This window comes from Leptinotarsa decemlineata, unplaced genomic scaffold (assembly GCF_025532065.1).
Source record: "Leptinotarsa decemlineata unplaced genomic scaffold, Ldec_3_MD MMD2_tig00078422_RagTag_RagTag, whole genome shotgun sequence".
NCBI lineage: Eukaryota > Metazoa > Arthropoda > Insecta > Coleoptera > Chrysomelidae > Leptinotarsa > Leptinotarsa decemlineata.
Genome location: NW_027412747.1, coordinates 9,003,186 through 9,020,193, shown reverse-complemented (window position 1 = coordinate 9,020,193; position 17,008 = coordinate 9,003,186). Strand labels below are relative to the sequence as shown.

The 17,008-nt window shown below is 33.3% G+C and overlaps 2 protein-coding genes across 2 annotated transcripts in view; both read right to left on the bottom strand.

The window, feature by feature from the left end:
* lobo (coiled-coil domain-containing protein lost boys) overlaps positions 1 to 17,008 on the bottom strand; it is a 511,805-nt gene that overhangs the window by 202,263 nt on the left and 292,534 nt on the right. The gene's annotated exons all lie outside the window — the stretch shown is intronic.
* On the bottom strand, positions 2,707 to 6,621 carry LOC111515247 (uncharacterized). Its single transcript, XM_023171474.2, has one exon. The coding sequence runs from the start codon at positions 6,083 to 6,085 to the stop codon at positions 4,805 to 4,807; it is 1,281 nt and encodes a 426-aa protein (XP_023027242.2). The 5' UTR covers positions 6,086 to 6,621; the 3' UTR covers positions 2,707 to 4,804.

The window sequence follows — 17,008 nt, the reverse complement described above, 5'->3', positions numbered from 1 at the left end:
AGAGAATGAATTGAAATATCATACGATGTAAGTATGTCTGTTGTGTTATTACATTACTCGTTTATTTTCCAGTTCCTACGTCCTTCCCTCATCCGTAAAACAAGACATACTGTAATAAGTCAGTAAGTCACCTACTGGTAAGTAAGTCACCTGATGTAAAATACTTTTTCTGCACATGTTCCGGTAGAAATAGAGGACCGTTTTAACCGAGCTGGTGCTTTAGTCAGATTCGAAAAGCTCTTTTGATCATCATGCCAATAACTTCAGAGATTGGAGAAAATAACTCTATATTCAAAAACAGGAAATTTGGAGGTATCCAGAATAGGAAGAAATATTAACTTAGTATTGAGGACTGATTTTTGACGTATCGTTGTAGTTGAACTTTGCAAATAACTTCACGCAATTGCATCATTTAGTTTTACATAAAATGAATGGGATATTAAGTTTTAGGGTTTCATGTTTTCAACCTGTGACGTTACCATTTACGTCATGATCTAAAGTGTCATTATCAAAGAAAAAAGAGAATAAATTCATTTACTATCGCAACATATATTTCAACCTAAGTTAACTCCTATTTTTTATTTCTCACAAGTATTTTTATACCTCCTTTATTATCAGATTTGTATAATTACTATTTCACGAATTACCAAAATCTAAATGTTAAAAAATTGAAGTTATCCTGTTCAATCCAACTTCCTGTTATAATTTTCGAACCATGAACAGAATTTAATGGAGGCAATAAATTTTATTTAAACGCTCGTCTGTTACAAGACAAATTAGAGGGTGATAGGGTGATGTTCAACTGGTGGTTAATTATAAAAAGATCGTCGAGGCTATTCCCTAATAAAAAGGAGAGCGAACTCAACTGGGACCATTATTCGTTTGAGTTAGTTTTATAAATTTGAGGTAGAAATCCGTTTGAGGAACAGTTTTGATTTCTTTAATGTTACAAGTCTATACTTTTCATTTCCCCAGAGTTTATTGTTTTTATTTGTTGACATTGTTTAAAAATAGAGAAATTGATAAGGTGAAGTGAGTAAAATAGAGGATTATAAAGAGGAAAAGAAGAATGCAAACGAAAAAAGTTCAGGACCTACGAAAATCGATGCGACACGCAATTGCGTTATATAGTTTTGTTTTACGTGGTGAAACTTGCATGGTGACATAATAATTATCTTTCATATATTACGTTGTGAAGTGTTTCTGTGTATGTGTTGAGTTCAAATGGCGTTGTATATTTGTTGATCAATTTTAACATGTAAAATTTCTACAATATTTTGATATTTTCTAGATTTAAAATACATTCTTATTTATTTATAAAGGTTAGTATTTAGTTAGTCGTAATAAGTGGTTGTTCTTTTTATTTTTTTTTATTTTTCTCTTACTATTTCATTCATTTTTGAATATTTGTTTTCATTTTCATTTTTTTTAACTTTTCTTTTTTTAATTTTTTTAAAAAATTTTTATTGTGAAGCGTTTCTGTGAAAAATATCTGTTTCAAATTCATAACGAATGTTTGAAGTATCAACTCTATCGAAAAAAGTTATTTTCGAATAATCCAATTTTCATATGAGAATAGTTGTTTCGAATGGACTGCATCCGATCTAAACTTGGCCAGATATGAATAATTGATCAAATCATAGAGCTGAGATTTAGCATTAATGTCTTTTAGTGACGTTCAAACAAAAAAGTGTGCAAATAAATATTTTTTTGCGAAATATTGCGAATGTTGGCAAATGAAGAGCAAAATGTATCGTTAAAATTGACGTCTTGATGGTAAAGCTAGTAGAACTCACTATTCAAAAAAATACAACGCATTCGAAGTCGACAAAGGAGACATAGGAGTTAGAAATGAACCCGAAGTTTTCAATATATTTCTATCTCGCCCATGATTGAAGATTATTTTCGAAAAAACATATCATTTTTTCGCGTGTCTCTTATAATCACCCAAATATTCAGTTCAAACTGGGGCAAAAAGTATTCAATATCGTAATAAAGGAGCTTGTTTGCAAGTTGAAATTTTCCAAATGATGGATTTTGATTTGGTTTTGCCAGCTCACCAGTCAGTAAAGCTAGCAGAACACACTATTTAAAAAAATAAAACGCATCTGAAGTCGGCAAAGGAGGGTCTTAAATGAAATAAAAATTCTCAAAATATTTTTCGCCAATTGTTAAAGAATATATTCGAAAAATTATCTCCGATGTTTTCGCGTGTCTGTGGTAATCTGTTTAAAATCTGTTTTTCCGTTAATCAGCTAAATATTCAATTCAAACGAGGGACAAAAAAAAATTCAATATTGTGATACAGGAGTCTAAAATCATTGCAAGTTTCCAAAAAGTGATGGATTTTCATTCGGTTCTGCCAGCTTCTTGGTAAAGCTACCAGGACGCACCGCCTAAAATTATTGCCCGAAAATAAATAATTAAATTCAAAGTGGTTCTGCTAGCTTAACAGGGGTTTATTGACCAACCAAATACATTTATAAGATTCACTCTACATCAGAGGTTCAAATCCTACACCACAATAACCAGTTTGACTAAATTGAATAAAAATTTGCACTTACCTAACATCAATTATTTTGAAATAATTTTTATTAAGGAAAACCATATAAATCTCTCGCTGTGTCATAGATTATGACATAAAAAATAAGTAGGCCAATCCAGTGACAATTTCAACATTTTCACTTAGAAAATAAAAGACATACGAAATATTACACTATTTATTTTGGTAAAAAAATACTCGTCGTTTTTACAATGTACAAAAAACACCAGCGATATCTCATACAAGGGAACTTAAAATACAACTTAACATGAATCACAACTCAACACTAATACAACTCTCTAAAAAACGACCCTGTACGAAATGAGATCTCACAAAAAAATACTGAGTAGTAGCAGCAAAATGGTAGTACGGAAATGTTTGTCAAATAATATCGAAGAGATCATCTCGCTAGCTACACATATAAAAAAAATTCCGAACTATATAATCTAGGTACATAGCTTGAGCAAAAAAAATCATTTGGCACGTTGAATTTGGCGAGATACTTTTCAAATTGTGCAAAGTAACACTGGTGCACATCAACCCAATCAGAATAAATATATTTACACAAAAACTCTCAGCGAATGGAGAGCCTTTCGAAGAATCGAGGAAAGATTATAGATGGTTACAATGTTGTAAAGAAAAAAACTGAAAATATGAAATGAGTTATTGGTTTATTAGTTATTTTTGCCTTCATTATAGGTTCATTAGACCAAAAATTTGATCGTAGATCAAAAATATGTAAAAGAACTGTAATATATTTCAGTCAAAATAATAAATTTGATAGTTTCGTTCAGCATATCTTCTTGCAAAATGATACATACCATTTACCGGGTGTATTTGATAATTTTCACTGACACCGTATAAAATATACAAATTCCATTAGAGAATATCTTACTTTCAGTATGTCAATGTGTCTATAACTTGAATAAATACCAATAACAACACCTTTTTTTCAGAACTCGCGATGTGTAAAAAGTCGTACCTAGCTAAAATAAGAAACGATTACTTTTTCTTGCATATAAAAAAACTGAACTTTTATATTTTTTAAGTGATGCGTAGATCATTATTATTAAGACTCAATTCAAGAAAAATGTCAAGTATGAAGAATCACAACAAATAGGTGGAATTTCAATACTGAAATCAATATATGTGACAATTTGAGAAAAATGTCATAAAAGAAAAAAATCATAACAAATTAAAATATACCGGATTGAAAAATTGATACCTACTCAAATATTTGTTTTGAAATTATGAAATATATGAAAATCATCCCTGCATTTTTCTACAAAAGGTAATGATGTTAAAATGAATTAAAATATACCGGTTCAAAAAATTAGTGGCTACTTTCCTGGCAGAGTATATGTGACAAATATTGTACTCGATCTAAAACCAAAATGCATCCATCAATATAATGACTTATTCCAGAAACATTCTTTTAATTGAATTGATTAGGTTATTTCAGACAGGTTAATTCAAAACCTGTTTCAGTGTTAGCCAACTGACAAAATTGAATCAGTCAAAATTTATTTCAAATCTATATCACTTCTGGAATAACACCTTGTGTTTTTATTATGTATTGCACAAGTGTGATAAACTGATCTAACCGGCTATTTGATACTTTTGAATTCGAATTCGTGTAATCTGAAATATTTGTTTCATTTGATGAAACCTAAATTTATCTTTTGTGTATATGTCGTGACTGCACATTTCCTTTTTGTTGCATAACTAAATATTATAAGTGTATTATTGGTTGATACAAAATCTCAATATTTTATAAAATGAATATTTATAAAAACCAATTCGAGCTTTCAAATTCTCAAAAAATAAATTTATGATATCTTAAAATTTATCAATTTCATTGTTAATATTTTTTAATATCTGATTGTCTGTTTTTTTGCAAAAAGAATTTTATGTTCAAAAAATAAAACCTGAAATATGTTGGATTTTGAAAATTAGAATTTTTCGTTACCAAAAAAACTCAATTGCAGAAAACTTGGAAAGCTGTGCTCAAATAATACCTGTCCTATAAAAAAAACTGAACTGGCATCAGGGAACTTTTTATCGTTTCTTCGAAGGCTCTACCCATACAGGTAACAATCAAGGAACTATAGGCGTTCCTCCCACAAAATTCTGCTTAAAATCAACCGAACGCCAGGAAAACTTTATGCATAAACTACATAATGAGACAATAACATCTTAAATTAAACATTTGGTTTCCAGCTATACAGCCTCGTTTTCAACAAAAAAACTTTAGTCTACATCTCACTTTCTCCTAACCTTAGTTTTATTCTGCAGCTCGCAGTTCTGCCTGCTTCCCGCGCCTTTGAGGTTGCTCAGCAACCCTCTGATCTGCATGATATGCATCGCGGTCACGGAGGGATGACTGCAAGTCTCCAACCATCTCACAAACTTCTCCCCGTAGTCCATGGCCTCTTCACGGGTGATGGTGTCTTCCTCGTGCGGTTCTTCTTTGACGGTGATGTTGTTGTTGTTCAAAAGATTGTCCAAGACGGTCCTGGTCTTGTTATTGCCGGCTCTGTGGCCGAAACCAGAACTGACGTTGTTGGCGGAAGAGTTCTCTCCGTTTTGATCAACTGGATATGTTGGTGAAACGTGTCGAACAGGGACAGGAGTGTTCCTAGTCAGCTGCTGATACAGAATTGTTCTATCGTCTTGTCCGGAGAGTTGTAGTTGATGGTTGAACATTTGTTCGTACCACTGCAAGATCAACGAGCTGTGACTGAAAGAGGGTCCCTTCGCACCAGGGCTGCTCGTGTTTGGCAAAGGGGTTGAAAATCCATTAGGAACCAAATGAGTTTGCGGGGGGTGCATCAAAGCTTGCTGGGACTTAATCCAGTTCAAGACGGTTTCGTTTACAGATTGTTGTTCCCTGGGCAGTTGTCTGTTCTCCTCTTCCGCGATAGCCAGCAGACCCCCAGAAGTCGAAGCAACTCCGACGGCATCCTGAGGAGTCGTACTGGTAGCAACGGAGAGTTGACTCTGCTGTTTCCGCATTAACGCCGCATTCCACTGTGCCACCATGACGAGGTCTGCTACATTGGCCGAAGAGGTCGTTGCCGGCAGGGATTCGGGTCTGTTGAGACCTAGTTCCGCGCTGAGTCTCGCCAGCTCGACTCTGTTCCTGTCTCTTTCGGGAATGGCGGTCTTAGGTGTGTCGATCTTATCAGTCACGTTCAGAGAGCGATTGGGAGAATCGCTCTTGGTGTAATCCAGAGGCGAGTCGTGCGAATAGCTGGTGCCGTTGATTTTGAGACTGAGATCGAACGGCTGCATCTCTGGCTCCTCGATTTTTATCTTCTTGGCATTGGACTGCTCCAGAGACTCGTCTGTCTCGGGGCTCGACTGCCTTGAGAGGTACGAGATTTTGCTCTCATTCTTGCACCAACCCCTCAACGTGGACTCCGGCACCCCGATGTCTCTCGCAACCGAGGCTTTGCTCTCGCCGTTGTGCACTCTGCCGATGGCATCCAGCTTTTCGTGGGCAGACAGCGAACGCAGGGGACGTTTAGTTTTAGTGGACATCTCGCGCAAATGTTTATTCCACCTGTTATGAGAGCACGTGTCACTATTCCGGCTGCCAATCGGATAAGGGAAGGAGTGCGCAGTGCGAAAAAGTCATAAAGCGAAAACTTTTTAGAAACAAACTCACACAAACTTTTGACGAATGCACGACGTAACGGCCGAACAGAAGTTGGAAACGCGCGCGCTTGCACCCTTGAACACTACCGCGTTTGCGATTTTTCAATCGCTGCCGAGCACAGGTTAGGTTAAGTACACTGTAGAATAGTTTCTTGCGAACTGGTGGTCAGTTTCCTTTGTCCGGCGGATCGATACGACAACCAGAGAAGTGAGAGCGGACTGGCGACTAAGCGCAGGGCAGGCCAGGAGGGAGGTAGGACCGCGGTCCCCGCGTGATAGCTTGACGTGACACCCTCCCACCCTCAAGGGTCGCTTCTAGAGGGTCTCAGTCGTTCTCTCTCTCGCGCGTGAGACGTTTTCACGCAGCCGAAGACTGTAAACGTTACCGTTCGCTTTCGGTGATTCACGTGCACTAACAGCTGATGATGACCGCCGAAGATTGCTACGGTGCGTTATGTTGCCGCACGGTGTTGGGTGGTGGTAGGGTAGGCTACCCTTCGCGACACGAGGTTGTTTTTCTGCTCTCCCGATGCTATTATTATTTAGTAATGTTTTCAATAAATTATATTTAATAATTCAGAAACCCTAAAATTTTAACTAACTGAACAATGAATTTGCCACATCAAAGATGAAATTTGGAGATAAATTTAGAAACTTATAGTTTGAATGTGTTTTTTTCTATTTTGCTGAATACGTGTGCTACCAGGTTTTTTTTTGGAGATGGGGTCTGAGCATGAAATATGAGATATTCGATGAAATATATAAGCCTCTTAAAAAATGAAGTTGTTGAAATTGATATAGAGTGTGGCCAGTAAAGTCCGCGTCATTTGTTTTTTAATAAATAGCTTCATTTCACATCAATTTTTGTGCCAGTAGAGATGAAAAATAACTGAAAAAGTAGTAGTCGCACGAATAGTATCATTTGACGAAAATCGAAAAAAGTTATATAAATAAAATGCAATTTTATTCCACATTGAAATTTCAGCTGCCTGTAACTTGCCTGTTTCAAAATAAGACTCAACATATTAGTGACACAATTTCAACAAAACTTTTTAGTTTTGATAATGCAGATATATTTTGTTTCAGGGTGTCATATTAAATGTGCGTTTTACTTTGCAAGCAATAGGACTATAGAAATTTGGTCACATGTGATGCACAGTTTGTATGTTTTGGACAATGTATGAATTAACATTAAATATGTGTTATTGAAAAGGTAGCTTTGCAGGGTTTCCTACCAAAATATTCATTTCTTGGTACTTCGTGAAAAAATTCCAATGATAGGGGTGTAACTAATTCAGTGCATCAGTGCATCAAAAATTGATTCTTTTATTTTTCAGCTACAACTTTCAGATAGGTGTGAAGTCCTACCTATTTGAAATTATGCATACTCAAGTATAAGTATGAGCCGAGTCATAAACTTAACAATGCAAACATAACCCAATTTTTAGCAGCTGTCTAATTCATACATTTCAGTTGGCTTGACCCCCGGAAGCAACTTGGAAAATATTTTATTGTTTTTAGGATTCAGTTCACAATTCTTGTTATCAACGTTTGTTTGAAGGTGCTTGACAATGTTTCGTCGTACATTTCATTAGTTCGGATTTCCATTGTCTAATATAATATAAATTGATTTGAATCCCTGAAAGAATCTGTAAAAAGTTGAAAAGATTAGCTAAAAAATAACAATTATATTAAGCGAAAAACTGAAATTGCGATGAAATAAAATACAAACAACAACCAAAAAATGAAAAAAAGAACTATCAATACTAGATGAAAATTAAAAAAGTTATTGACAAGAAATGAAAATTAAAAATTAAACGCCGTGAAGTAAAAGGGTTTGGAATCTTTAAATTTCCAATTTTCATTTCTTGGTAATATTTTTTTTTCATTGTAGCTTGTATTCCATTTCATTGCAATTTCAGTTTTTTTGGTTGATATAATTGTTATTTTTCAGCTAATCTTTTTAATTTTTTACATATTCTTTCAGGAATTTCAAATCAATTTATAACATATTAGACAATGGAAGTCCGAACTAATGAAATTCTCCTGTTATTTAATTTGAATGAAATCAACAAACTGTATTTTACTTTTTTGTTTGAATTGAAGGGGTTATGTTTTTTAGGAGTGATTAATTTTTGTTATTTTGGAAACTCACACGGTGGAAATGAAAGATCTGAAAGATGTAATGTTTGATCAGTTGAAAAAAGTTAACTTATGTAAATATAATGGAAAGCGTTGTAATAAAATTTTATTATACAATAACATACTAACAATAATATACTTATTTATTTTTACGTTAAATGAAAGTTTTTTCGTAGTTTAAATTTTTCAGCTAGTAAGTCCAATTTTGTTTTCATATTATTCAGAAGAGACATCCATTTCCATTGAATTTCCAGAAAATACTCGAAAGTGACGGTAATATATCATGTCACAAATCTCTTTGTCTCCTATACTGAATCGCATAATTTTCGATAAACCCTTACTTGGCATAAATAGAAGGTTATTCAGGTATTTTTAGGTATTATCTTAGACATGAACTTTTACAACCACAGCAAAAGTCCAATGGAATCAAAACATCGTCTATTTAAATATTAGTAGATGAATTTATATTACCTGGTTAAATAACTGAAACTTACTAAATCTCCTATAAATTTCTTGCACAGGTAAAATATTCACCTTCGGGATTAAAAGTAGGTAATTCGCAGTGTAGTTACGAAATACAGAGAGCTCTCATGGGAACGTTTTGCGTGGTTACCATACAGTGAAATTCTGGAAAAAGTCCTATAATGAAAGAACTCAATAAACATTAAGCATTAAATGGCCATGCAGTTAGTAAGAATTTCAGCACAAATTTAAGTACATCATGCATATAATGCCATCCAAATAATATGTGTTAAGGGGAACAGCAATCAATAGTGACTTGTTATTATTAAATGCTATTTATTTTCTTTTCTTCGTCGCTAGTTAAAGATTCCATTATTTACAACGGTCTTAAAATGTTCAATCACCTTCCTCAAGCTATAAGAACCATAAATGACCTTAGAGCTCTTAAGAAAGAGTTGAAAGACTTGCTCTCTGGGAGACCTTATTATAGCTTAGCAGAATTCTATGATGATAATTTTAATTGAGAAGACTAACTGTAATATCTACGGTATTTTATTGATTTCATTTCATTCAATTCAGTTTAAATTGATTTATTTACATTTGTTGACCATGTTCTTATATCCTGAACGTTTGTTATTATTTACATGTCTCTTTTCAGTTCATGTTATAACCTACTTTTAGTGATTTTACTTTTGTGATTTCATGTATATGTTATTTATATTTTGCACAAGGCTTTGTCAATAAGAATTTATTCTTCAGACAATAAAGTATATTAAAAAAAAAAAAAAGTGTCAAATTGTAATATTTCTCATTTTTTTATGTAAAATTGCAGCATGTAAATGATAAAGACGTTTATATTATCATCGTGAATAAATATTCTATTATTGATTTCATGAAAAAATTATATTCTTCATAAAAGTTTTTCAAGTTTTATTTTATGTCGAAGTAACCTACTCTTCATCGATTGATTGATTGATTGATCACATCAGATATCAAGAAAAATATTACTTATTTTTTCAAATACTTTGACAACTGACCTCTGAAGAACTCTTTAGATTTTCTGTAAATATATTTTCTGTATACATTGAAAAGCTACAATTTATTGCCTAATTGTAGCTCTTCTTAGTGCAAAGTGAACGATACATAAAGGAAAAAATTATTGCTGGAGTTTCTTCCCAACACCAAACCGTTTTTCAACACCTTTACACGTGTTTCGATCACAACGTGATCATCTTCAAGAGAAAGAAGTTTGATCTTGCAGATGATCACTTGGTGATCGAAACACGTGTCGAGGTGCTGAAATAACGGTTTGGTGTTGGGAAAAAACTCCAGTAATACACATTACTGCATCAAAGTTTCCAAACAATGCATCACGAGTACATAAAGGAAGCTTCAAAGTAGCAATATGTGTGAGTTACGTTAAATAACATTATCAATAAGACTTTTGATCTACAAAAACTTATTATTTGTGAATAAATTTAACCTTTAACATCTCTCATAACTGAACTTAGTATTGAAATCTTCCTTTGTCAAAAATAATATTAGTAGTTGAATGCTTGAACTTGTGAGTGTATGGCCGATGACTATATACAATATTCTCAAGGTAGCCCAAAAAATATCTGAAGGGATTATATTTGCTGATCTGATTGCTCACGAATTTTTACAAAAATATTCTCCCACTATCTGGGCGCACTGCTATGTAGCTCTCCGTATAGCTGAAACCACAGATGATATTTTTTGGGATTTGAAAACTTATTAATAGTACATTCTTTTACCAACATAAAATAACCACAACATTCCACTGTATATGGTCGCGAACGAAATAAAAACCGATACATTTTTTGTAAATATTGCACAACAAACGTTAATATTGAACGAGTACTAGTTTTTGGTACCGCCAGCAGTACATTTTCCTTAATTGGTTTAATGAGAACACATGTTTAAGATGGCTGAAGAGTGATATTGAGAATTTTGACATAGTTCAAGAATATTGCTATATACTTATTCCATAGTTTGTTTATGTTATATTTACTTTGCGTACAGAAAATCAATGATAGAACTCAACTTGAATTGAGTGAAAAGAGTAAATTGCAGCTAATAACAAATGCCAATATTCAATCTTCTACAAAGAAAAGAATTGATGAAAAATATTTCTCTCCAGTTGATAGTTTAAAATAGGCGGCATGCATTCAACAACCTTTCCACATTCAAATAAATGAAGATGCGTACTCCACACTCGGATCAAATGAGTATTTTTTGAGTATCTCTTATGTGATGTAAATATGAAATTTGTCTATTGCATTTCGAATCGTAGACAGTGCACCTAATTTTATGAACAAAATGATTTTTTGGAAAATTAATAATAGAAATGGTTCTAATATAGTTTAGACATTTTGGCGAGCACTGCAGTGAAATTACAAGATTGATTCAAAAGTTTCTAGTGATTGCTTGGACAAACACAGTTTACTGGTTGGCAAAAATTTTTATGATAAATATACTTCCAAAAATCCATTTTCCCAAATACATTTTACTTAAGTTTATAGTTTATAAAACTTAATCATGCGAAATAACCCCAAAGCATTTGAAATATTAAATTTGCAATTTAGTTCATTATTTCACAATGCGTCGTGACCTTACTTTGCCTTAAAGGAACATGTAAGAGGTTTAGTATATTAAGTTGCATTTACGGACAAAGGTATAACATTGTTCTTATGGGCTTAAAGAAACCAGGCCGAAAGTAGGTAGTAATTGATTTATAGGAATCAAAAGGTCTACAAAGATGATATTGGGTAATCTATAGAAATTTTAAATGAATTATGTGGCACTTAAGCTCAAAGGATTTTCAATAAAATCCATACAGGAAATATTTGTTTGGATTCGTCTAAGTACGAATTCATTGAAAACAATCCGATACAGTTCACAATTATTTTCGCTAGATTTACACTACCACAAGCAAAGCTGTATAATTCTTGAATATGTTTTGAATATATTCAATAAACACTTTATTGCGGAAATTTTCAGTAAACAATATTACAAAAACGCAACATATGTTTCGCTATACGCCGTTTATTTTAAGTGATCCCACTATTACCTTCTTGGAAACGGTAAGACCTACAAGGTCGGTTGAACTCGACGAAAGTTTCCTATTTTAGGTAACTAGAATACCTAATCTATTTTCAGATCGAGAATAAGAGATAAGAGATGAAATATGTGCCAAAAACTAGAATTGTCAGATTTCGTTATTAGCTCTACCGCCTCCATTTCGAATAATACAAAAAAAAGGCAGAAAAACTTTCAAAACTGTTTCATATTTGTTATAATCTGATATAAACCAATTTGCAATGCGAAGTTTCGTTCAATATACAGTGCATTTCTTTAATGTCCCCCACCCCTTTATTTTTTGAACTGGTCAACTCAAAAAATTTAAATTTGGGATGATGAAATTAACGCATGAATACTTTATTTTGAAGTGAAATTGATATATGAAACTTTCAAGATGGCGACTGGGCGCCATCTGGGAAAAAAAAATTAAACGGAAAGGGAGGTCTTGTGACATATCATTTTGAAGCTCCTGACGAATACTTCACAACCCTAGAATATGAAGTTAATATCTTCACCTACTACAAAATGGCGCAATATTTAATAATTTCCTTAAGACCAACACATGAATATCGATATTTCTAGAAATATTCATTTTTATCTACCATATGGCAATTCCCACAACCCGATGAGGTTTGATAACTTATTTTTTGTTCATACAAATGACAAAAAAATGTCGATACGACAATGAACATCATTGTTCAGTTAGAATAATCTCATTTAGTTTTCGGTTTTACTAGTAGAAAGGGAACTTGTATCTAAATTCACAACTACCGGTAGTGTACATAACGAAAAGCCCCCAGGTCATCCGTTCCTTCCGGAAGAACAGACATGCAAATAATTGGTGATATGGTAGTACATCCTGAACAGTCTACTTATTCTGTGTGGAGACTTTTGAAGAGGAATAGGTATCATCCATACAAAATTAAAATGGTAAACCAATTAACTGAAGATGACCCTGATCGAAAAACAGAATTCTGCGGAATCATGATGGAAACCATTGCAAGGCATCCTACCTATCTCCACAATATTCGTTTTAGTGACGAATGTACATTTTTTTGTAAACGGTAATGTTTATTGGAGTGACACTAACCCTCACGTGTACCGGGAAACACATACCCAATATCCAGAAAAAATTAATGTTTGGACAGGAATATTAGGAATCCATATTGTAGGACCTCTATTTCTTGATCAAAATTCAACAGGGGAACTGTATTTGAATATGCTGGAAACTACTGTTGACCCTGTCATTACTGAAATCGTCGAAGCGAATCCTAATGAATTCGATATGGAAATTGTATTCCAACAAGATGGAACACCACCACATTGCTCGAGACAAGTGAGAAACTATTTGGATACTATCTACTTTTCCCAGGTCGTTGAATTGGCCGCCGTGGTCCTACAGAATGGCCAGCCCCTTGGCAAGATTGGACACCTTTGGACTTTTTTTATGGGGCTATTTGAAGCAAAAGGTGTATGAAACTGAACCTGTCTCAATATTGGATATACGGTAGTTAATAAATATTTGTAGAGATATTGGCGCCCAGTCACCATCTTGAAAGTTTCATCTGTCAATTTCACTTCAAAATAAAGTATTCAAGCATTAATTTCATTATCCCAAATTTAAATTTTTTGAGTTGACCGTTCAAAAATTAAAGGGGGGGACATCAAAGGAAAGCACTGTATATAGTGGAAAGTCACTTGAGATAACGGTATTACAGCGTGGTGCTCAGTTTTGTGGGTACATTTAAATTCATTAGAAATTATTCAGAAGAGATTTTCAAAACTAATCTATTCGAAAAATATACGCTTTCCAACAGATCGACTGAACAAGGAATATTATTCTGTTATGGATCTCCGGCGGCTATATTATTTTTGTACAAATGTAAAATATCACTTCAGTTGAAATAAAGTACTAGTCGGAAATCACAAGTATAACACTCGACATCGTGAAAAACACACCCAGTTATCGTGAAAAAATCAATATCACAAAGAGCATACTTTTTCACTGATGCAAAACTTTATAATACAATACCGAAAGCGATAAGAAATATATGTAATAAGTCATTGTTCAAAAAAGAATCAAAAAAATTCATATTAGAAAATGAAAGAAATTTCGTAATAAATCTTCTAGATTGAAGTTTATAAAACTGGTCCAACACAAATATTTGCTCATCTTGGTTTTTATCTATTCATCTTCAATACTTGATTTTGCATTATAAAATCCGTCATTGTTTCACAAAATTCAACTCTTCTGTCAAAATCGCCGAGTGCCCAAATGCAAAGTAATGGGAAGGAAAGGTTCTACAGCAAAGGTGCCTAAAACTTTTATTTGTGCAGCTTCATCCAAAATACGGCGATTACTTATTTCATTTTTTGTTAGCAACGGAACCGGTTCCACTATCTTATCAACTAATTCCAGAACACATGATTTCAAATATTTTTAACTCGCAAATATAATTTTACAACCATCAGGAATTATAAATACGGAATAATTGAACGAAAAAACTCAAGAATGCTTCACATGGCCCTTTTTTTTGGTATGTGGATTATATTCAACTTGTGAAAGGTGGAAAAATAGGTAGAATGATCATATAACTTCAACAAGTGATACCTTGATTTAATCAGCATAAAATGTGGTATTTTCTCTAGAATTGGTTGATATTATCGACTGTATTGGCTGAAGTTTTACAATTAAAAACTAGTGCAACTTTTTAAAGAACAGCTCTACGTACTACAAGTTAAAGACTAACAATTCTACTACTCACATATTATATGAATTTTGTTATCAGAAATTACTTTCTCTGTCACCTCATTCAGTTCGAAACACGGTTTATAGAAGACACACTGTATGGAGCTCCCCCCGTCCCTAATCACATCCTCAGACTGTTAACATTCTTTAAAGGATATAGCCATTCGCTTAATTGAAAAAAACATTTTAATTGGTAGTCTGGTGCATCGAAGAAAGATAGTTATTTTTTATAGATACTGTATATGTCACACGTTCTTGGCAAACTATAGGTGTCCATCGCTTGGAGGATCGGCTCAATGCTCTTCGAACTACACTTTTATAGAATTATCTCACCTGGAGAACGTCATCTTTGTGGAACAAACTTTCCTAGAAGGCCTTTCCCAAAGAACATAGCTACAACGATTTAAATCCAATGTAAATTGCCACTTTTGTACAGGTTCCGCTCTCAGAACATCTTACGGATTCTCCCGCGTTCTTTGCATATCTCCATGAGTTAAGATTACAATAGCGAAAATATCTCACTCGAATAATATTACAAGATCTTGGGTCTTTCATTGGACTGCTGTGAAAAAAAGTTAGTTGGGTAACAGGATCAATTTTTTCTTAAAAAAACCAATTGTTTTGTTGCCGACGTTCCGAATTTAATTAAATTCTTCTTCAGGGCTCTGTAACAATGAATTTTCATCAACATACCTTCCACAAAACTCATACGATTATTATCGTTTCAATTTCACAAGAAATAATGGGTTCTTAATTGAATTACTCACCGAAATGTAGTTTTTTCATGTTGATAATATTACTGTATTAAAAACCATCAGACATATTAGATACATATTTAAAAAAAATAAATGAAAAACATTGCAAACAACCAAAATTTCCGAGAGAACACCAACACAAAACGACATGAAACAAACGAATGGCTTTATCTGTAATTCTGATAAAATGGTGTCTGTTTTTCAATCAGGAAGAAAAAGAATGAAAAAAGGGTAAATTATTCCGGTATTTGACTTATCAAATTGAAATATGCAGAATTAAGGCCATCGACATCTCTTCTAGTCTCAACACTATCGCATTTGAGGATATGTATCATTTCGCTAAAAAGTCTTTTGGATGTATATGGCTGAACATCTAGAATAGTTGGATGATCAAAATCAAATATGTGTCCATATTCTTTTTCATGTTCAACGAGAGCTGTGGAGCTTTTTATATTCAGTTTCTTAGATTATCTCATGTGTTGTGAAACTCGTGTTGTAAGATACCGCCCGGTTTGACCAACATATCATTTGTGACAGCTTTAACAGTTCAATTTGTACACTATATTGGATTGTATTTCTTATGGTGTTTTTGTTTTTTGTTTCGAGAAAAAATGCTTTCCAACTGTATTTTCATTTGAGTAGCATTCCAAGTTCATCAACTAAATTTTCTACAAATAGAATTTTGGGATATTTGGGTTTCACCCCTATATTTTGGGAGGAGAAACTTCTCTAATAATTTTTAATAAGGGCTCTATTTTTTAATAGGTAATTCTCAATTAATTGGAGATTTTTTTATGAAATTGGAAATGGCAATTGCTCTCGATTTCAAATTCCTGATAATGTTGATTTTACTCAAGAGCATTAAGAGCAATTGCCATTTCTTATTCTGAATTCCATATCAAAAATCCAACTATTCTAGATGTTCAACTATATTTATCCAAAAGACTTTTGAGTGAAATGATACATATCGTCATATGCGTGTTAACACTAGAAGAGATGTCGATAGCCTTAATACTGCATATTTCAATTTCATAAGTAAAATACCGGAATAATTTACCCTTTTTTCATGCTATTGTCAAGCCGTTATATGTGAGTAGGGGAAAAAAGAAAATAGGGATTTATAGGCCAGTCTCACTAATTTCCAATATTTGAAAAATTAGGGAACATGTAATAAAATCCGGACTCACAAATTTCCTGAATAAATTCAATCTTTTGTCTGAAAATCAATTTGGTTTTCGAGAGGGAGAATCAACGGAAGATGCTATTCACCAGTTTACAACATCAATTTACGGTTCTCTAGATAAATTAGTGCCAACAATAAGTATCTTTTTTTACCTCATGAAAGCCTTCGATACACTTAGTCACCAAAAGTTATTGATTAAATTGAAATATTATGGGATTAGAGAAAACGTCTATGATATATTAAAAGATTATCTGTCAGAACGAACGCAACAGGTGCGAATTGATGAGGTATGTAGTAGTCCTAGAAAAATAACTTATGGTGTTCCGCAAGGGTCTGTTCTGGGACCAGTACTCTTTATTCTATACATAAATAGTCTTTTTAACATAGATAGTTTGGGGGAAATCATTAGTTTT

Coding starts and splice junctions, on each gene's coding strand:
- LOC111515247 (XM_023171474.2), bottom strand. CDS start 6,085: ATGTCCACTAAAACTAAACGTCCCCTGCGTTCGCTGTCTGCCCACGAA.